General features: G+C 38.3%; 2 protein-coding genes across 2 annotated transcripts in view; one reads left to right on the forward strand and one right to left on the reverse strand.

Moving 5' to 3' along the window:
- Positions 1-14461: 14461 nt before the first annotated feature.
- CAPZA3 (capping actin protein of muscle Z-line subunit alpha 3) lies at positions 14462-15955 on the reverse strand (the record flags this gene model as incomplete). The annotated part of the gene is made up of 1 exon (XM_082075970.1): positions 14462-15955. The coding sequence occupies one exon, from the start codon at positions 15953-15955 to the stop codon at positions 14462-14464; it is 1494 nt and encodes a 497-aa protein (XP_081932096.1).
- A 283-nt stretch (positions 15956-16238) lies between these two features.
- PLCZ1 (phospholipase C zeta 1) overlaps positions 16239-23348 on the forward strand; it is a gene marked incomplete at both ends in the record, with an annotated part of 53033 nt that continues 45923 nt past the window's right edge. Inside the window, 2 exons of the mRNA XM_082056125.1 lie at positions 16239-16355; positions 19932-20166. Of these exons, the coding sequence (XP_081912251.1) occupies positions 16239-16355; positions 19932-20166 (352 nt within the window). The remainder of the gene's footprint in view (positions 16356-19931; positions 20167-23348) is intronic.

Here is a 23348-nt window from a genome sequence, read left to right on the forward strand (position 1 = left end):
ATAAATTCTAAAACTAGTGTGGCTGCAGCAGCTCCATACCGTATGTAATCTCGTTAGCCTGGGTCTTAGCTCTTCTCCCAGAGCAGTAATGAATCTGTTTCAAGAACTAGAGTGATTGGTACTTTGACATCCCAGTATCAAGATCTACTGTGCAAAGATTTCAGATGGATTTAATAGCAAAGAAATGGAAGATTCTTACTTGGTAGAAGGTACTATCCAAAATCCAGACAGCAATCAGTACTTAGGATACCAGTTGTAAAATCCTGAGACCAGGTTTTTACCTGATATAAAATGGAGCAGCTAAACTGTGAAAAAAATACCCCAAACTGATCTAAGTGTAAAATAACACTTTTAATGGAGTGAAGAATAGATTTTTCTAACACTTAATGCAACATGGTTGTGTTTTAGTGCACTATATTTAGTTAACATGTCTTTTGACATTAGCAAGCCATTGGTCATATGGCTGTTTTTTAATACTATAACTGTCTTTAGTTGTTCACTCTAAATAATGGCTAAATGCTGGATTGGAAATAACAGTCCTCTTTTTTATTTAAAATATGAAGTAATAGGTTTCGTTGCATTATTTTTGTGCATTGTTCTTATTTAAGCACCATACCATCTGGAGGACAACATATTCACTCTAAGCATTCTACTTCAGAATGCTTAGAGTGAATATGTTGTCCTCCAGATGGTATGCTCTTTTCTCTAGGATTTTTCTCTTTCAGGGTTCACTAGTCCTTATTCCGACAGTCTGATAGAAGTATGTATGTCCTGCATGTATTGTATTCTCTGTCTTCTTTTTCAGAAACGCACTTCTGTACTCTAAGAACAAGCACTCTTTTCCCCCACCCCATACTTGGATTTTTTTCTGTCTCCTTCATTTTTTTTTGTGTGTGTATGTGAGTGGGGGTACTCACATTCACTGAGCTGCTTGCCAAGACCTCTTTCCTTTCTATGCACCAGCAGAATAGAGGATCTTTGTCCTTTCTGCCTAACATGCTTCTACTGTTCCATCTGAAGCTCTGAGTCCAGAGTTTGTTTTATAGAGAGTAAGCAGTGGTTGCCTAGAGCTCTGGGTAGTGGGTGAACCACTACACTGAGCATGCAGCACAGGTCACACAGTGCGTACTTGGCAGGGAGAAAAAATGCGTGCTAGTTTTGGCTGAGACAATTGATTTTCTTCATAGTAGCTAGTACAGGGCTATGTTTTAGATTTGAGCTGAAAAGAGTGTTGGTAATACAGAGAAGTCTTCGTTATTGCTGAGCGGTGCTGACACAGAGTCAAAGCCTTTTCTACTTCTCACCGCACCCCATCAGAGAGTGGGTTGGGGGTGCACAAGAAGTTGAGAGGAGACACAGCTGGGACAGCTGACCCCAACAGACCAAAGGGACATTCCACACCATACACTGTCATGCTCAGCATCTAAAGCTGGGGGCAGAAGTAGTAAGCAAATGACATTTAGAGTGATGGTGTTTGTCTTCCCAAGTAACAGTTACATGTGATGGAGCCCTGCTGTCCTAAAGATGGCTGAACACCTGCCTGCCCTTGGGAGAAAATGATTCACGAATCCCTTGTTTTGCTTTGCTTGTGTGTGGCCTTTTGCTTTGCTCATTAAAGTGTCCTTATCTCCATCCATGAATTTTTTCACTTTTACTCTTCCGATTCTCTTCCTCATCCCATCAGAGGAGAGTGAGTGAGTAAGCGGCTATGTGGTGCTTTGTTGACAGCTGGAGTTAAACCACAACAGGCATTAAGACCAATTTCCAAAGGGAAAAGTGGAATCTGCTATTTCATATCAGCTTCTCTGACATCAAAAACAATGAGCCCAGCTGAACTCCTGTGTGTGAAGTCTTTATTCTCTTTTTGACCAGTCTGAGCAAACAAACTGTCCAGCATTTAACTTGTGCACCTGAGAAACAGCCTTTAAGGTACTTAGTACTCATGTCATACCAACCTAGAAGCTGACTTTTGGCCTACATGGTCTGAAGTCATGATGCTAATTCAGCTTTTATTTGAATTTTCTTCAGGTCTCTAAAGGGAGAAAGGAAACACAACCGGATGAGTCGAGCTCTCCTATGAAATCGAGCTCTCCTATGAAGTCAGGTTTGCACAGCTGAGAAAAGAGAGAAGTGACAAAAAGAATAAAAGCAAACAGATGCTGAGTAAGACATTTTGGCTTTTGCACTGTTTTCCTGTGTCTGGATGAGGCAAATAATATACCCAAGAAAGCATTTCTGCCACTCTTTATATGAGACTACAGTATGGAATACTTGAAAATGCATAAATTCCTCACTAATTACATCTTAAACAAACATTTAATATCATTTCAGATTTCACTTCATCATACTAATCAGCTACAAACAGCTGTCCTTTGACCCACAGCTTACAGCCCCTGGCAATTCCATCTCTACTTAGCACATAATGATGTCTTTAGGTAGCATTTTTACAGTGTGACATAGTTAATAATTTGGCCTTTTAGTAGAAAATGAAATAGAGGGTATTCTTCTAGGGAGAAAAAATTATCAGGATTATGCTGCCTGTGAGGCATTTTATGTGACAGGAACAGAAGCATCAAAGTGAGTTTTGAACACAGAATTTTATGACAAACATATTGAGTTCTTTTTGTTTCCACTCCAACTTTTCTGCTTATAAAGTCATTGTGCCAGTATCAAAAGAAGATAGACTTTGAAATTACCTGTTTAGTCACAGGGGTAAACTTGCAAATGCTTTGACCTCTTCTGGTATGGTCCTACATGTTCACAGAATTCAAAGAAATTATTTTAATAGTTAAAAGTATCTTTAGGAAGTTCTTAAAATCGATCTTGTTAAAAAAGAAGTACTGGAAATAATGTCAAAGTCTAAAATAAAGCTGCTAATGGCAGACAAAAGTCCAAGTGTGTTTTATCTCCTCCATTCTACTCCTAATTTCTTCCTTTCCTCTTGTTATCTGAAGACACTTAAGTAGCCCCCACTCTTGCAGAATCTCAGCAACTCACATTCTTTCATGTGTTTACTTTCCCAACACACAACAGTCAATTACCTCATCATTAGAAAGAATTATAGTCTACTGAATCTACAAAAGTACTTTGGAAAGTTTAAATAATTTGTTTTGTACCTTCATAGTACAAAAGAAGAGATCAGAATGCAGTTCTCTATCTACCTTCCAGCTAAGTCAGGAATTATTTTAATCTTTTTATTTTTATGTCCCCAAATTGCACATTCTGTGGTACGCATTAATACATTTTCTACAGGTGTAGTGGAGTGTGCTTCCTATGAGTGCCAGTCTGCAATGCAGCTGTAAGGGCACTCCACTGGAAGAAGGAGACACAGAGTTGAACCTCCTTATATTAAGATGATATTAAACATTCTTACAGGGAGTAAGCTTGCTATAGTTCAGAGCCTAAATAGCCATAGGCTTCATAGGTGCTTCACTTGACTGTTGTGTATTTGACTAGAGAATAAAGAAATGTCCATAATTCAATTTACTGAAGCTTCTAGGCTTTTAAGTCCATTTCTGAATCTACTGATATTAATTAAAAGAAAAATGGATTGTTCCATATTCAACATGCTTCATAGACTAAGACAACAAAATGGTGCAGGATAATGTAAATTAATCTGTAAGACAAATTGAAGCAAAGGGCTGGAAATTGGTCTGTAGAACCTTCTTCAAGCCAGTCTGAAGTTTACAGTGAAAAGAAGGGAATATTTCTGCTGCTATCTGTACATTCTGTATCAGGTCCTTCAGCTTTGTATGATCCAATTTAACCAGCCATAGCATCATAGTACCTATAGCATACTATTCCTCCCAGTGGAAATGGTCAAATTCTTATAATTAGTCAAACAATTAAGTACTTTGTGGAACTGGGACTTAAACAGAAAACAGCTGAAGGCAAAATAAAGCCTATGCATTTTAATCTTCCTCTTCTCCCCATGAATACTTCACAGGACATAACACATTGTTTTGGAAAAAACCCTGCATTTTAGGCACAGTTTGTTCCATAATCTGTATCACACATTTGGTATCCTATGTAACTTTGATAGGGGAGAATAAATTATTGCACACGGAATACAAAAATGTTAATTATGCTTTTCATTGGCTTCAGCTAAATCCATGTCTTGTAATGGATTTAGGCATGCAGAACTATAGCCCAGAAGCTGAAACAACAGCTTGGTTTTTACAGGGCTTACAGATCATAGAAAGCATGTTGTCAATGTGTCTTCAAAATGACCTTTTGATGGGAATAGAGAGAATGGAACTATAGATGTACAGTGAATACATACTGCACATTTGATTATAATTACTAAAGGAACTGGTCTGAGCAAGAATATATTAGCAGATAATGTTAATTATTTAAGAAAGAACAACAGAATAAATTTGCATGTAGATGTTATGTATGGAAAGCAATGGTACCAAATCTATGTAATACAGTACCTGAAGCAATCACATTTATTTTATGGACATGCAAAACTGATGAACAAGAAAGTGACTTTTTAGTGCAGACACACTTCTGGCATTAATTCATTAACAATATGAGAATGAATAACAAACACTTGAAATAAGCTGCGCTCCTCATATCTATCTCTAATGAGGATATAATTAAAAGTAAGTTGCAAATGAGAAGCCTCGTGTGAAAGTTCTTAAGTAAAATGAATAATATCTTCAGTGAACTGTCAAAAATTTTTTTCTCAGAAGTAATCACAGGGATTTGTATAAGATATTTACTAATGAACTCATGAATTAGAAACAAAAACTTTTTTTCTAATCTGTTGAATGTTATAAAGCAAGAAGGATATCATAAGGAAACTTTATGACTTGGAATATAGTTGATTTTAAATGTAAGTCATCTATGGCATTTGCTTCAAATCAATAGAGTCCTGATTATTTCATGATGCATACAGGACAATGCAGCTGTTAAAAGCCTATGGAAGAGTGAAGAATTTCTATTTCTCTGTGAGTCTGACTTCTGACTGCTGAGCTTCTCAGAGGGTATTCTCTTAATAGTATCTTCAATGTAAGGTAAAAAACCCCAAAACTCCAGAAGGAAAAAAAAGTCTAATGATTCGTACATCTTTGCCTTCTCTTGGATTATCTTATTCTAGACAGAAATTATTTCTATCTGACACCAAAGACATTTATTGAAACCCAGTATTTTTCACTGAAACAACTCTCTATGAGGCTTAGCTGTCAATTCCCCCCTCAAAGAGAAGTGGCTTGCAGCGTAATATGTATTTTTCCTAACCTATTGAGGAATACAGACTCTTTCAGCCAGTGAATTCCCAGATCTGGATACATTCTCCTATCCTGTCCCAACCTCCTGTCAGCACAGAACCCCAAACTATACATTCACATTCAAAGATAAGAAACATGGGCATGTAGGCCAAAAATGAGCCACAGGAAATGAGCAGCCCACCATGTGCCCAGGCAGAATGACTAGCAGGGGACTATATACATGTAGGAGTGATTAAACTACATTCGACCCTTTGAAGGCAACTGCGAGACTGATGTGGTTCCTGGTGAAAATCAGTTTGACACCTCTGACTGGAGCACTAATTTCAGGAAGTGCCACTGTGACTCTCTCCAGTCATGAACATAAACTTATATTTTCATCTTATTTGTGTGTATTGGACTCAGTAGGGTGTGTATTCATGCATTTGGGTTAAAGTCTGACTCCTTGGTGGACAGACTATGTCTCAGATGTCAGATAACAGTACAATCACACAAGCAGCGCTGTACTCCATGTCTTCTTGTCTTCCTTGGGCCTCTAAATGTCTTATGAGCAATATGTGTTTAAGAATAAACAATTAATTGTCAATAGGAGAAGACTTCTCATCCCTTGCTTTACCATCACTCTGCCCCTGAGGGCTGTTCCTACCTGAAACATAAGCTCTTTGCTGTGAAGCTTGAGATGAGCGTATCTAAGTAGCTGTAGGCTTTCAAGGGCTGGTACACTGATATGTGAACTGTGTAGGTAGATCATGGAGCTTTGCTGATAAGGAAGAACAGCATACATGAGAACACAGCGGTCTGCTTGAGGATGTAGGTTTGTAATTCTAAGTTTCAGTTAGGATAGAGAATTTACTGCTTTTTAATGCTTTCCCCTTTTGTGAAACAAACCTGTATTAGCTATGAGAGTTTCATTTGGGATCATGGTTACTTAGCGCACGTATCACATATAATGAAATTATTCCCTATCTTAGTTATGAAAAGCCAACTATTGTATTATTTATTAATAATTTTAATGCATTCTCATAGGGTACCTATAAGATCAGGAAATAACTGTTAGCTTTCCTGGGCACAGAAAGACTGAATATGGCATATATAAGAGTACTGATTTGAAATCTCTGGGAATCTAGATCCATGTGACTTGCCCAAAAGTGAAGGAAGGAAAGAAAGTGGGAGAGCTGAGATTTCAGTTGTCCTCTTCTGGACAGTCTCCTCAAGTTCCAGAACAGTGGAAATATAATACTCATCTCTATTTTCAAATTATAATGCTTGTCTCTTTCTTCTTCCTTTCTCTGATTGTGAATTCACCTTATTTACATTTTTCTTTTACTTCCCTCCACTTATGCCCTTTCCCTTATCCCTCGTGTTTCAGGTTGCCAGTTCACAGTATCACAGTATCAAAATATGTTTGTGATTGGAAGGGACCTCAGAAGATCATCTAGTCCAATCCCCCTGCTGGAGCAGGAACGCCTAGGTGAGCTCGCACAGGAACATGTCCAGGCGGGTTTTGAATGTCTCCAGAGAAGGAGACTCCACAACCTCCCTGGGCAGCCTGTTCCAGTGCTCTGGCACCCTTACTGAGAAGAAGTTTCTTCTCAAATTTAAGTGGAACCTCTTGTGTTCCAGCTTGATCCCATTACCCCTTGTCCTATCATTGTTTGCCACAGAGAAGAACCTGGCTCCATCCTCATGGCACTCACCCTTTATATATTTATAAACATTAATAAGGTCACCCCTCAGTCTCCTCTTCTCGAGACTAAAGAGACCCAGGTCCCTCAGCCTTTCTTCATAAGGGAGGTGCTCCACTCCCTTAATCATCTTAATCATCTTAATCAGTTCTCCTATAATGTCATACTAGACACTGGGCTTCCATTCCCCTACGGAGAGACATCTGTCTCATAAACAGTTCTGGTGCGATATATAGGTAGAGCCCTTATAAAAGTCTGTTCTGCAATCTGTATTTTAAAATTCTAATGTTTTATCACTATCAGCATACTTTGAAGAGATTACTTTGATTATTGACATACAGACTTTAAAGTTTTAGTCTGCTGGTTCTGGGAGAATATTTACAAAGGCTCTCAGCTGTTCTTGCTACCAACAGAGAAATTACAAAAGCTATTTAAGAAGCAGTTGTCGAGGGTTAAGATTGCGGGGTGACAATAAACCCCTGGCAGATGTATTGTTAACCTCCTCTCCCCCCCACTTCCCCCTTTTTGCCCCTCCCTCTCCCCCCTTCCCACTAAGGACAGGCGATCGGGAGGGAAAGAAGAACAGAGAGAAGAGAGTTGGAAAAATTAAAGATGTTTTACTAATGCTACTAATAAGAATAGAGAAAATAATACAAAATATGCAAAACCAATCTTGAAAGTCTCAGCAACTGCAGAGCCAGCACCCAAAGTCCTGGATTGGACTCCGCAGCCAAGTGGAGCTGGATTCAGTCTCTCACTAGGCCTCAGTTCTCAGGGACGACCAGCCAGATCCTCTCCTAAGGTCGGCCATAAGGAAAAAGGGAAAAGGGACGAGATCCTCGTGATCTCCCACTTTTATATGAAGTATTCACGTGAATGGAATGTTATACACAGTTGGTCAGTTTCTTAGTCACTTGTTTCTCGTCGCCCCTCTCGCGAGATGTCCATCCATGCTTATCAATATGTTTGCATTCCATTGCTAGGTTTACCAAAACATGTGTCTGGTTCTCCAGGAAAATGCAGTTAATATGAAGGCTTTAGCTGACAGGCAAAATTCACTGAAAGAGAAACTTGTTTTTAACAAAACCAGGACATCAGTGTATATAGAAGTTGATATGTCCCTTAGTAAACAAATAGAAAAAGGAAACCTTTAATTATGTATAAGGATTCAGGACTGAAAATCCTATACCTACATGTAGAAAAAAGCTGAGACTCACACTCCCTTTTCTACCAAATGCGTTATAAAAAAAATAATATATAAAAACCAACCAACCAAAAACAAAACCAAACCCCCAAACCAGCTAGATCCTATTATTAGAATCCCACAATATCAGGATAATTTCTGGGTATGAATTTAATGATGTCTAATAGTGCCTGTTCCATTCAAAAATAATCTGCGACAAAAATTATTTAGTATAACATGGGCTATCTGTTTTAATTATTATTAGGTCCCTTATTCCCTTAGTTTTGTATGGCGGCAATTTTTAGATCTTACTACAATAAATACCTCTTGTAATTTTGGAGAGTCCCAGGATACTGTGCTTTGAACAGTTCATAATAATTAATTGTTGAAATAGTGACTTTTTGAAACCATTCCACTTTTTAAAATTACTCCAAAGTTTTCCTTAAAAAAATAATAAAGTCCACCGTTTGTGTAAGAGTGGCATACTGACATAAATATGTGGAAAATACCTTGCACTTGGAATGTCATAAATCTGCCTTTTCAGATTTGTTGAACATGTTAAATCATTCTTACTGTAGAAGGGAAAATAATAATTGAATTTGGTCTTATTATAACTGGAGCATTAATGCATTGATTATTTGAAATCAGTGAGAGATATATGCTTGACAGAACATTAATTGTATTTCCTTCACTTTTATTTCCTCTGTTTCCAAAACATGTTTTCCTTTCTTCTCCACAGCTTGATAAGGAGTAGAGATCAAGGAATATGATGGGGTTTATAATACAGGCTACAGCCTGCAAAACTTAAAAGTAGGGGTGGATTTTCTTTTCAATATTGTCTTTTTCATTCCATGAATGAAGCAAAGAAAGAATTAGTAGTGTTTTGGAAAACGTAAGGGGGAAACCATGAATTTCTTCCAATGACTAGTAGTATTAATAGACCTTGCTTTCTGCCAGCAGGTAACTCGAGTTTTTAGTGCCTGTTAAGTTTTGGCTATGTGTATTCTGAAACTGCAAAGAAAGTTGATTTTAATTCAACACATATATTTGAAAATGAAATTATGAGCCTTGTTTTGCTAAGTGTCCTCAGTTAGGTAGGTTTTCCACATGTTGCAGTACTAGTAAAACATGGAGCAAACCTTATAATGTGAACATTAAATATTAAATAGTAATATTAAATGTTGATTTTCTTTCCATTTTTATGCAGCTGGAAGCTGACAATGAAGTCTAAGCTAAGTTTGAATGTTACTGGTACAATAAAAACGATAATTTTTTAATCAACAATTGATGGTAGATATAAAATTATTTTCAGAAATCAAAAATTTGAGCCAATTTGGCTTGGATAAATTGGTATGAACTTTATTATTCCAATGAATCTGCAAGCCTGTAAATGGAGGACAGTTTCAACAAAATTCACATTTTATTTTGAAAGAAAATTACATCTCATCGTGCAAATGTTCTGAACTGATAGAATGGGTGGGTGATCATCTCCTTGAAATAAATAACCATGGCCACTCAGTAACAACCAAAGATAAGAAGAAGGAGATAGCAATATTGAAAGCATATTAGAGAAAGATACTTGATGATAATGTATTTTTCTGGACACAAAGCAAGTCCTTAACCGTAGGTAGTTGTGATTGTAAACATGTAGCCATAGCTTCAATTGTATGTATGCTGTACTCCTGGCTGCAAGAGAAACCTATTGTAAGGTACAGTTTGACAACTTTAATTTCTGTTTTAGTTATCCATGTCTATTCTTCATTTATTGTCTTAAAATATGGGGTACTGATGCCAATAAAAAAAGATGGATTCACAGGCAGCTATAAGAATACAGCAGGCGAGAGGGGTCAAGGACAGCAAAAAGAACTTTTTCAAATACATGGCAGATAAAACTAATACCAGAGGCAATGTAGGCCCACTGATGAATGGGGTGGGTGCCCTGGTAGCAGAAGATACAGAAAAGGCAGAATTACTGAATGCCTTCTTTGTCTCTGTCTACTCTGCCAGAGGCTGTCCTGGGGAGCCCTGTACCCCTGAGACCCCGGATGAAGCCAGGTCAATGGAGGAGTTTGCTTTAGTCGATGAGGACTGGGTTAGGGAGCAATTAAATAGTCTGGACATCCATAAATCCATGGGTCCAGATGGGATGCATCCGTGGGTGCTGAGGGAGCTGGCTGAAGTCATTGCTGGACCGCTCTCCATCATCTTTGCCAAGTCTTGGGAAACGGGAGAGGTGCCCGAGGATTGGAGGAAAGCAAATGTCACTCCAGTCTTCAAAAAGGGCAAGAAGGAGGACCCGGGTAATTATAGACCGGTCAGCCTCATGTCTGTCCCTGGGAAAGTAATGGAACAGCTTATCCTTGGTGCCACCTCAAGGCATATCAAGGATAAGAGGGTTATTAGGGGCAGTCAGCATGGCTTTACCAAGGGTAAGTCATGCTTGACCAACCTCATAGCCTTTTATGAGAATGTAACAAGGTGGATGGATGATGGCAGAGCAGTGGATGTGGTCTACCTTGACTTCAGTAAAGCATTTGACACAGTATCCCACAGCATCCTCACAGCTAAGTTGAGGAGGTGTGGTCTAGACAATAGAGTAGTGAGGTGGGTTGCAAACTGGCTTAAGGAGAGAAACCAGAGAGTGGTAGTCAATGGTGTGGAGTCTAGTTGGAGGCCAGTATCTAGTGGAGTGCCTCAGGGGCCAGTGCTGGGGCCAATATTATTCAATATATTCATTAACGATTTGGACGAGGGAATAGAGTGTACTATCAGCAAGTTTGCTGATGACACCAAGCTGGGAGGAGTGGCTGACACGCCAGAAGGCTGTGCTGCCATCCAGCGGGACCTGGACAGGCTGGAGAGTTGGGGGGGAAATAACCTGATGAAATTTAACAAGGGAAAGTGTAGAGTCCTGCATCTGGGCAGGAACAACCCCATGTTCCAGTATACGTTTGGGAAATTACATATTAGAGAGCAGTGTAGGGGAAAGGGACCTGGGGGTCCTGGTGGACAACAGGATGACCATGAGCCAGCACTGTGCCCTTGTGGCCAGGAAGGCCAATGGCATCCTGGGGTGTATTAGAAGGGGGGTGGTTAGTAGATCGAGAGAGTTCTCCTTCCCCTCTACTCCGCCCTGGTGAGACCACATCTGGAATATTGTGTCCAGTTCTTGGCCCCTCAGTTCAAGAAGGACAGGGAACTGCTGGAGAGGGTCCAGTGTAGGGCAACAAAGATGATTAAGGGAGTGGAACACCTCCCTTATGAAGAAAGGCTGAGGGACCTGGGTCTCTTTAGTCTCGAGAAGAGGAGACTGAGGGGTGACCTTATTAATGTTTATAAATATATAAAGAGTGAGTGCCATGAGGATGCAGCCAGGCTCTTCTCTGTGGCAAACAATGATAGGACAAGGGGTAATGGGATCAAGCTGGAACACAAGAGGTTCCACTTAAATTTGAGAAGAAACTTCTTCTCAGTAAGGGTGCCAGAGCACTGGAACAGGCTGCCCAGGGAGGTTGTGGAGTCTCCTTCTCTGGAGACATTCAAAACCCGCCTGGACATGTTCCTGTGCGAGCTCACCTAGGCGTTCCTGCTCCAGCAGGGGGATTGGACTAGATGATCTTCTGAGGTCCCTTCCAATCCCAAACATACTGTGATACTGTGAATGTGAATGGTTTTCAAAGCAGTAGGAAAAGAAGGAGGGAGATTTTAGATATAAAGATAACGTGAGCAGGAATGTATTCCCTATATAACAACAAAAAAAATCTAGTATTGGCAAAAGAGTAAGAAGTTGCAAGTAAATCTCAAACATATTCAAGAAAGTCAAGAAAGTGTATATGTACAAGTTCAGTAAAGTTTTTGATGGAGTTGTTCACCTTCACTTTCTTCTCATAATGTTTATTCCTCCCCAAGTTTCAGCTTTCCAAAAGAAAAAGAAATTCCAAGCCCATCATCAATAGTGTAGAGGGAAAATTGACAAAGCTTGTATTGTAATTAACTTTTCCAGATTAATTTTATAGGCCTTGCAAAAAATGCGTGAGCATTTTCAGCCAGATCAGAACCTTTAGTCTGCACAAACTCCATCCCTCCGAGTAGCTTTTCTTGCAGATTCTGGTATCACAGATTGCCTCTTCCATAGAGAAAGGAAATTGAGGGAAAAGTTCATGAAGGTAGACTGATAGGGAAGATAGGAAAATGGCATGTATTTGCATCTCATAAGGGATTAATCTGGTGGATTAAATGTTGAAACTGAAAGTCATCCGACTGCTTAATCTTTTCCATTGTTCCCTTCTGTTCCTTATTGTTGATTTATATTCAACATTTGTGTTTAAATAAAGTGCTTTTTTTTCACAATACAGAAATTTCAGTGCTATGACCCTGTTTCTGTTAGCACTTTGATTTATGTCCACGATTTTACCTATTATTATGTACTGCAGACGCGAACTACACTCAAAACAGGCCACCTTCATTATAGCAGCTCTGGGTTATATAACATCTTTAATAAAACTACTCTTGTTTTCAATAAAGAAATAATCACATATTCAAATAAATACCATATGAAGGCAGCTGCTTGCTCATTGAATGGTCTCCAGCGGCATCATAGTCACTAAAAAGGCTGGATTGATGTTGGATGGATCTCAGTAGCAGCTGTGGGGTGAAAAGATAATGGCCCATAGGCAATGCAGCTTTCTGTGAAGAACTGAAGGAGAACAGAAAATGCTCTCCATGCTCCATCCTTCTCCCTCTTCAGGCACATGGTGCAGATTTTCTAACAAATGGGCATCTGTAAAAGGCGTTGTCGAGGGACACTGTTACAAGGGCAGCAGTCTGCTTTCTGCTAGCGGGAAGGAAAACCTGCATGAGGAGTGCCTTTCTGTACATAAATTAGTGCAACACTCCCAGAATCTTTGTGCTGAGTGACCATAGAGATGAACTATCGGATGAAAAGTGTGTTCTAGTCAATGCAAATTTGAAGAAATTCACTACATATCAAAGGAATTATTTCATTTCTTTCAGTTTCATTCCAATATTGGCAACACTACAACCTTGTCTTATGCAATTAGGCTTTGTAAATTAGTCTGCTCATAAATAAAAATTGGGCATATGACTTTGTCATCAACAATATAAAATGATGTAAAATGATGTTTTTCGTATGATCATATGAGACATCTTTTTGTCATTGGTTCCTCTGGATAATTAGTTATCATATTCAGGTATATAGAGTAAGAAACCTCCTAAATCAGATATGAGTATGGATGCAAAATCTTCATTTGACTTCAGAATAGTAATCTGAAGATGGTATTTTCAGACAATGACGGTTATCCTCAAAACCATAACCAGGTATAGTTCTTCACTACATTTTTAAATAAAGACCATGAAAGCAATCATGTCCAGTCTGAGCACTGAAGCTATAAAGCCACTGATCAGAATTTACAAAAGGGCATGTTCAACGTGGGTGTGATGAACAAAAGCAAAATCTTATGCTTACATTAATAAATCTAATATTTGTTAAGAATAATGTGTAAATGTTCACGTCAATATTTTTAAAGTTAATTGTTTACATCACTGCTTGAAATTAAACTTTCTCTCTAATAAAACTCTAATTTAAAGGTATGTTTGCAGAAAACAGCAAGTGTGGCAGGTACTTCATTTATTGTAATAAACATGTTAGCAATGTATCACTGTCATAGTTTGAAAGTAGAGCAAATATATGTACATTCCTTTGACATTTGTAATAAACACTGAGAGAAAGTAAATGGCATTACTTTATTTTGCAATGCTGTAACACCCAGCATGCATCCCTGGTCATTCCTGAAATATCTTCTGCACTAGTTATAAGAAATTTATTCCTCCTGTGTACTGATTTTGCTTTGTTCATGTGGCTATGTTAGAGATGTTTCTTGTGCATACAGAGGCGTATGCACAAGCAAAGCCTGAAGGCTGAATTTCCTGGGTTTCACTATCAAAGAAAAAATCTAGAAATAATGCCTCAATATCTTTGCCAACCTACCTTACTGATTTCTTTATAACCAATGCTACACATAGTGTGAAGTTATGTAAGTAAATAGAATCCTGTGTAAAATTACAAAGGGAATTAAGAGTTCACTTGCTGGTCCACCTCTAATACTGTACTGCCTTTAGCATTTTGACCATTACTAGCACTTCTAGAAGCACATGAAAAGTACATGAAGAAAAAAAAAATACAGCAAATTATCTTCAGTCATGACAGATGGGAATTATTTTCAAACTAGTGATTGACTGATGACAGTTTCTACACTCTCCTGAGTAATCCAGAAATAAATCAACTGAATACCCTCATTTTGTCTTTTTCTTTTTTTTTCTTTTTTCTTTCTTTTTTTTTTTTTTTTTCAAATAGTATGTTTCAGTAAGCATGGAAGCACTTCTGTATTGGAGACACTGGTGTTCAGATGCTGATCATTCAATAGCTCATTCCAGTTCATAAAAGTGCGAGTAACAGGGAGTTTCCTTCGCAGATTTTTCTCCCATATATCTTCTGACAAAGCCTGAATGTTTTCCAGAATGGCAACATGAAACTTGTTGTCCTCAGCTTTCACAAATTTCACAAAATCTGTGGCAAACTGGCTTTGGTCTATCATGTTTAGAGTCTCACTCACAGACTTGCTGAAACTTATGTGGAGGTTGGCATCTCTGAAGTAGTGTATCTGGAGGAGAAAGATCCCTGTAACCTCAGTGGTAAACGGAGTCAGGGCAAAAGTCCAGTCTGACTTCCAAAGGCAGTTCCAGGGATTCGAAGGCTGGTACTGCTGAGCCTCAATGCAGGCGACGTACATCTGCCTCTTCCCCAGGCTTTTTTTGAACACACAGCAGTTCCCTGCAGGGAAGTGGCAGCTCACGTAAGCCTTCAAGCCCTTGTGGAGGGCAATTCGCCACAGTTCCCCCTTATCCAGCATCACACCATGCACCTGGGGTTTGCTGGTTGCCCCCCGCAGGTGGTCGAACTCAAAAGAGAATTTGTTCTCGGGGTCAAAGAAGCGGTTTCCCCCTAAGTCGTTGTAGTGGGTCAGTAGGACAGTGTGCCCGTTGATTTGGATGGGGATGAAGTTGTTCTTGTTGTGACAGGCCACCACGCAGGCAGCCTCCTGCCTCACCAGCTTGTCATCCTGGATAAGGACACAGAGATCGTGGACAACGTAGCCAAGCTCCCCCGGAGGAGACTGGCGCAGCAGGCTGCACATGAGAGACACCTTCTCCTGCTCGCTTGGCTCCTGCCTTGCGCACATGCTGTCCAAAAGGCTGTCCAAAGGGTGGGAGACCGTGGACAAGGGGAGGGCACAACGGCTACTTTGTGCTGGAGGGAAAGGGCAGAAGATGGTGGTAGGGGTGGGGGGAGCGGTGGTGGGAAGAGGCCTGTGCTGGTGTCCCATGGTTTGTGACCTCACAGTGGTGCTGGGGCTGTGCTGGTTCGAGGCAGACGAGGGTTGGGGCTGTGCCAGGAGGGGGTGTGGGTGTAAGGGGAGGGATAGGGCTCCACCAGGAACAGGAGCAAGCTGACGTGATGTCCTGCCCAATGACGCCAACACCACCACAGTGAGGAGACCAGAGCAGGCGATGCAGAGCCACCATGGAGGAGAACAGATATCCTCTTTCTGCTCTACCTCCTCCTCCTTTTGCTGTTGTACCTCTTCCTCCCTCTCTCTTCTGAGCCCTGGCCTGTGCACACATGGGAGGTCCTGTGGCAGCCAGTCCAGTCTGGTCTGTCCTGGTCCAGGGTGGACACAATGCTGGGCACCCTCACCTTGTTGCTGCTGGCTCCCCACCGTTCCCCACAACTCCTGAATCCCCTCACACCCCACATGTTTCCCTCCTCTCACTGGACCCATTTCTTCAACCTGATCACCCCTTCTTTGGCTTCACAACCTCCCCTTCTCTTTCTCTGTCCCTTTGCCCTCAGAGTCTCTGGGCGTGGAGCAATAATGTCTTCTTGCTTTCCTCAGTGTCTCCTGCATTATCAGAAATCAGAAGACAAGGATATTGTTGAGTATGACAAAAGCAAAATGCAACCTTTTTTAGGTTTTTAAAAATTTTACTTCTCCCTCTCCTGCTCCTATTAAAAGTCAGTGACACAGGACAGAAGTTTCCTTAACCTGATCTCATACATGGTTTTTGTCCATCATTCAGGATGAGTTCACAGGTGGGAAGATTGACCTAGACAGCACAGTTAGGCTATTCGAAAAACTGCAAATGCCTTTTGATTTTGCACATGTAAAACATGCTTTCAAGGTGAGCAGTATGTAGATTAAGCAATTAAATACATTTGGAAGTCCAGTTACGTGTCTTGTATTTGCTGACTTTTGAAAGTTAATCTTTTGAGAAGTGAATTTCATGCTAGTAGGGTGTGCAAAATCAGCAAATAATTTGCCTCCTTCAGGTCATTTGTTTTTGTGTAAAATAGATAACTGAATGGTTGCATTACTACCATCTCTTCACCACACCAAAATAGTGAGGGTTTTGGAAAATATGTAGGTTTTGATTCCCAACATTTTTGTAACAAGGCTTTGGTTGAGAAAAATTAAAATATTCTGGTTTCATCCCATCCAGCTGTTCTGTGATCGAGGTAACGAGCCCAGATGTGCCTGTCTGGTGCTGAGCAGAGCCATTAGAGTGACTTCCAAAAATCCTTTTTCCAGAAGGATAATGTGGAGTTTTTTGATCTGCTCAGTCTTCAGGTCAACGTAGATCCAGCATACCAGTTCATTCAATTATCCACTATACCTCTCCTTCGAAGTATTTAGGAGGTGTGCCCAAACACATGGGAATTGCATTCTAACACTTTGGAAAGTATGTGGCCTTGAAATATGACAATGTTTAAAGATTTCTATGAAGGTTACAGGATACAAATATAAAATGGACTTAGTAATTTAATGTAGGTAAGAAAACTACCATGAAATGCAAGCAGTCCCACTGAGAAAATATTGCAAAATGGAGTGTCTTTGCACATACTGGGTTTTCACATTCTTCAGGTTCTCTCTAGTAACTCCTAAATAAATGTATGATTTTTTATTTTAGCTCTTATTTTTTTTAACCAAAAATAACTGTTTGCTAAAGCTGTTTTCCAAGGAATGAAGTCATATATATATATATATATGTGTGTGTGTGTGTGTGTGTGTGTGTGTGTGTGTGTGTGTGTGATTCTTTTGAGAATTTTGTAGTCAGCTGGCCGATTCTGTCCAGATTCGGCATAAGAAAATTAGCTATAGCCAGTCAGAAACTTTTAGGCTACGTCATGCTGACAGGCAGGTAGACAAGCAGAGGGAAGACATTAAGATTTCCTCACTCTGTCTTGTTCCTCTCTAATTGTTCTCTACCTTGTTGAGCTGAGGTAAAACCAGCAGCATGAACCCTTGCTGAAGAGGCTGCCTGTGGTTTTGAACTTGCACTGAATTGAGAGAACTGCCAACCTCGAAAATCTCACGAGAAGTGGAAACTATTTCTCATTGTTCCCTGTATTTTCGAACTGCTTTGCTTTCTGACAGAAATTTGAGAGAGATAATCAATTAAGGATAGAGAAGAGACTCATTATTTGAGGAAGCAACCTGTACAGAATGTCTCATTTAGTTATATTTTATATACTCAACAGTCTGATCTATAATAGTTATTTGTAATGGCACTGTTAGGTATTTGTTATTTGAGAGAGATTAGAGTATTTTCAGTAGTTTTGAGGCTCAAATTGTTCATCAATATAATAATATATAAAAATGCAATGCAGTCTGGAGGAATATCTTACTGGCATTGTCAGTAATTATGCATCAACAGTTAATCAAATGGTTATACAGGACAAAATCACTTTTATAGAAAAGAGTTTTAAAATAAATCTGCTTTTTTCTTGACTATTCTCTTTGAATTTATTTTACTGTAGTGCTCCTTTGAGCAATAGCATAATTATGAACATTAAGGCTTTAAAGGAATAATACATTTTCATATAATTCCTCTCAAGACTAAATCTTCGTCCAGATACTTCTTCTTCTGAATAGCAAAGATTTGAAATGTATGAATAAAAATAAGAATAATAAAAATCTACCAAGAAAAATTTTATAACAATCTTTTTTTTTTTTTTTATGTCAACATGATTTTCATTACTTTAATTTGAAAAGCTTCCCTGTGTAGTATTATTGCCTGTTTTTCATCAAGAGGCAACTGAGACAGAAAATTAAATTTTTTGCCGAGCCAGCTTCACTTTCTGGCAATACCTAAGTGAACATATCCCTGATAGATTGATTAATTCCAAAATAAGTAGCTATTTTTTTTTTCCATTTAACAGTTATGAGTAAATTTGCATTTTTCTTAAAGATGTTAAAAAAGATTGAGGGTATCAACCTTAGATGTGGAATTTCTCAAGCAGTAATGAAATGCATATTATTAGCATTTGTATTTAATTATTTTGTTGCTGGTGATTTTTGTTAAAAATGATCATTACAGTTATCTTTCACAAACTCAAAGCAAAAAGTTAGGAACTGTTTTGTAAAATTTTTGGCTAGAACTCCTCATGAAACTTTCTTTGTACTTATTTGGGTTATCTAATGTATTCTTACTTTTATTGTTATACTTATTCAGACTTCTCTTAGTAGGAACTGTACTCCATAGGAAGAAGCTGGTAATGCATCATTAGCCATTTAGTTTTTATGACCTCTCTTCAAAAGTAATTTAGTAATAATCATAAGTCTTCATCAAAGAGCAGTCAGAGCTTGTAAGCCATTTTATGTTCATGGACGCTTTTGGGGAAGTTCTACCAGATGTCATGTTATTAGTTGCTGAAATTTAGTCTCTTCAGTACTTTCAGTTTAAGGAAACAACAATTATGTGTTTTGATCAGCTTACAGTGATAAACAATGATGCAATGAATTGCCATTTATTTATGATTCTAATGAGGGGTTTTGTCAATAAATTTCCAAAGTTTCTCTTAATTTGGCAAATTTTAGGAATAATACAAGCTAAACTGTTTGAAACATATTTCATATGCACAATTACATGCTTCATGTAGAAAATTTTAATGGATAAATAAAATCATTAAGCCTGAGAAAAATATAAATGGCAGAAATGGTAAAAAAGTATTATTCTAGTCAAATTCTTTTGCCCTTTTGATTTTTCTAGTGGCTTTCATACTGAAACACAGAAATTAATTAATGTGCTAACATTTTGTAAACTCCAGGAAAACAAGCTTACAGTTTAAGAAATCTGAAAGTGTGAATAATGAATCTGAGTTAAACATTCTGGTGTGTTAAGAATAGAACACTATGTCAGAGGTTATTATAAAGTATCTTGTCTCCAAACTTTAATAGTGTTTTTTATCTGATATATCGAAAGGCTTGGATCTCATGATAATTTGGTCATCCTTATTTCATTTTTTAGATTACTGTTTGCTGTATACAAATTTGACTGATAGTACTTACAATATGGTTTAAAATGCTGTTGGAGAGTTATTATATTAAATACATTTTCCACTCAACCATTTTTATGTTGCAGATTTTTTTACTGCATAGCATTTTAGATGTTTTATATAATGTTTTAATATTGTGTATCAGTTATCTAGAAATTTATTGTAATTACTTAGATGCTAATTACTACATCTGATACATTTTAATTTGTATGAAATATTTCTATCACACAAAGTAAAATGTAAAAGTTACATATAGAAGTAGAAATATATAATTTAATAATGCATTGCAGTCACTGTTGCCTGAAGTTTTTTCTATTGTTCTCACTCTTCTGATCAGTTATAATAGAGTTTTTTGCTTGTATCTTTTTATCATTGCATAGGCTTGTATTGACCAGTTTGATTTTTTAATTTTTATTTTTCAGAAAACAGTTGACAAAAGGAAGGAAAATACGATTAACATGGAAGATTTCAGGTCAATTTATAGAACTATTGTACACAGACCCGAATTTCAGGAAATTTTCCGGATTTACTCTCCAAACAACAAAGTTCTAGTTGACACTGAGCTCATTGATTTTCTCAAAAAAGAACAGTATGAAACTGAAGGTTGTGAAACAATGGCATTAGAAATTATTTTGAAGTATGAACCCATTGAAGAAGGTACGTGTAGTTTAAGTATTTGATTCCTAGCTTTTGTTTATTGTGCTTCTGTCTGTGACTGTGTTTATATTTTTGAATATTAATCTGACTATGCAAATTGAACATTTTAAAGAAACCTAATATAAGCAATTACATTATAATAACGTATGATGTATAGCTTTTGTAAACACTTTTACAAAATGTTGATTATTTGAAATTCAGTCCTTTAAACATTGTGAATGTAACAATACAAGAAACCATTAATAAAGCACAATAAATTCACACAGAATATTGCTCAGTTATAGCACATAGCATTACTTAACAGATCTGTCATTCTTACTTCTTGTTGCAACAGACTGGTCCAAAAGGCACTTGTAGATTGCTTCAAACAAAATAAAAGTTTCATGCAGTAGATGAAATAATGTAAACTGCACTAAGTCTTTTTAATGCCCACAGAAACATGTGAAAGACAGTTATTAGGAAGCCTGACTGATTTTTTTTTTTCATTTAGCTAAACGTCTAAAAATTATTTTGCTGAATTAATTAGGGGAATATAAATATTGGATTACAAAGAAAAAAAGATAGAAAGTATGTGTTTTTTTAGCAACTGGTCTGTTCAGCACAGGATATTTCTCTTAGAGGAAATCAACCATAATTAAATCAGTAATAATGGATTAATTATTTTTTTTAATTCAGTACTATAATCTGAGGACAGTATTTTTGACAGTATTTCTGAAGACTAGAAAATATCTGAATTTAATGTTGTGTAATTTAGTTTGGTTTAACTACTCAGTACTGTGGTTTGCAATCACTATAAATTGAGAATAAGTTTAGTTAAACCCATTGTTCTTCAAAGCATATTTTACAACCAAGATTGTTCTAATCCTACTTGGAGGTCACATTAATTGTTATAGCATTGTTAATATAGTAGAGCTTTCTGTTTAAAGTTTATCTTACAAATGGAAAGAATACATGTTACTGGAGTTTGATATAGTACTTCCATTTTATAATATTTAAACGTACAATTTGTTGTAATAAAATGGTCTCCAGCAATCATACTTTTTGTACTTGGTACATCTATGTTTCAGAAAGCTCAAATGAAGAAGTAATCTAATAGATATTTCATAGAGGAAAACAACTTCAAAGGATGTATGTACTGCAAAGGTTATATATCTTTTTCTTTACTGAAAAGACTAAAACCTTACATGGTTACACTGTTTTGCCCTCAGCTGGATATGATTGATAACAATATCAGGGATGCATTGAAGCAGTCTTGCAAATATGGTGGAACCTCAACCTCTTCAGCAGGAATGGAGTGTGGTTATTAATCTGTCCCATCATGTGTCTACTGCTGTCATTATCCATGTTTTTGGGGTTAAAGCTGAAATGCCATTTCCATTTTGTTCTCTCATCAGCTTCTAAGAGTAAGAGTAGATCTCTAAACACAGACTTGTACTATCACAGAATCATGGAACTGTTCAGATGGAAATGGACCTCAGGACGGCAGCTACTCTAGCCTTCTGCTCAAATCAAAGTTAACACTGAATTCACAATAGGTTCCTCATGGCCTTTTTCAGTCAAAATTTGAAAACTGCTAAGGATAGATATCCAGGAATTCTTGCACCATGATTTCTCCAGGGATGAAAGTGAGGCTGGCCAACCTGCAGCTCCTGATTTGAATCATAGAATTGTTGAATAGTTTGTGTTGGAAAGGACCTTCAAAGGTCATCTAGTCCAGCCCCCCTGCAATAAGCAGGGACATCTTCAACTAGATAGGTTGCTCAGAGCCCTGTCCAGCCTGGCCTGGAATGTCTCCGGGGATGGGGCATCTACCACCTCTCTGGGCAACCTGTTCCAGTATTTTACCACCTTCATTGTAAAAAATTTCTTCTTTATATCTAGTCTGAATCTACTTTCTTTTAGTTCAAGACTATTACCTGTTGTTGTATAACAACAGGCCCTACTGAAACATCTTCTCCCATCTTTCTTACAGGCCCCTTTTTAGTACTGAAAGGCTGCAATAAGGTTGCCCCGAAGCCTTCTCTTCTCCAGGCTGGGCAACCTCGGTTCTCTCAGCCTGTCCTCATAGGAGAGGTGTTCCAGCCCTCTGATAATTTTGGTGGCACTTCACTAGGGCCCCTCTGATCATTTTGGTGGCCCTTCGCTAGACCCATTCCAACAGGTCTTTCCTGTACTGAGGCTCTAGAACTGAAAGCAGGGCTGCCAATGGGGTCTCACCAGAGCACAGCAGAGGGACGGAATCACATCCCTGGACCTACTGGCTACGCTTCTTTTTATGCAGCCCAGGATATGGTTGGTTTTCTGAGCTGTGCAGAATGTCCTTGCCCATTTCAAACTTGAGTGCATCATTTGTACTTCTCCAGTCCTGGGCACCTCCCCTTATCTCTGTGGCCTTTCAAAGATGGTAGAGAATTGCTTTGCAGTGATACCAGCCAATAGTCTTAACACCCTCTGATACATCTCATTTGGTTACATGGAATTTTTTACATCTCATTTGGTTACATGGAACTTTAGGTGTTGAGCTCTCTCAAGTAATCTCTTTTGTCCTAATCTCTATCTGCTGGTAGTTTCTTTACTCCTTGAACTTTGTCTGTAGGCACAAAGCCTACACCTCTCTGATGAAGCACTGAGTACTTTAGTATTATCTGTGTTTGCCATCATGAAACCACCCATCCTATTCAACAGCAGGCCCACTTAACTCCTTTATAAAAACACAGCTAATGAAGCAGTAAAAGTGTTTGTTGCCACTGATGTCCCTTGCCAGTTTCAATTTTGGATGAGCTTTGGCTTTCTAAACACCATTTTGTCATACCTGAGCAGTGTTTCCCTATTCCTCCCTTGCAACCTGCCCACACTGACTAGCAGTTTTATAGTTTCTTTTTTACGCTATTTCATTTTTACTCTGTCTCAAAGAATCCATGACATTGTTCTTTCAGTAGAAGAAAGCTTTCTAAGCAGCTAGCACTGGTAATTCAGCCTAGAATCTGGAACTTAATCTGGGTTCTTCAATGTTTAAGTAATATTTTGCAGAGGAAATATTTTTCTAATCACTGATTTCTTCTTCCTATTGAGATAGGCATACATACAGAGAGCATAAATTCTTCTTTGTTTGGCTACTATGGATGGGTTTGTGTGTGGTTGCCACTGTTTTTTGAAGGGAATTCTCCAGTTATTTATTGATT

The sequence above is a fragment of the Streptopelia decaocto genome (genome assembly GCF_964273445.1).
Source record: "Streptopelia decaocto genome assembly, chromosome: 1".
Lineage (NCBI taxonomy): Eukaryota > Metazoa > Chordata > Aves > Columbiformes > Columbidae > Streptopelia > Streptopelia decaocto.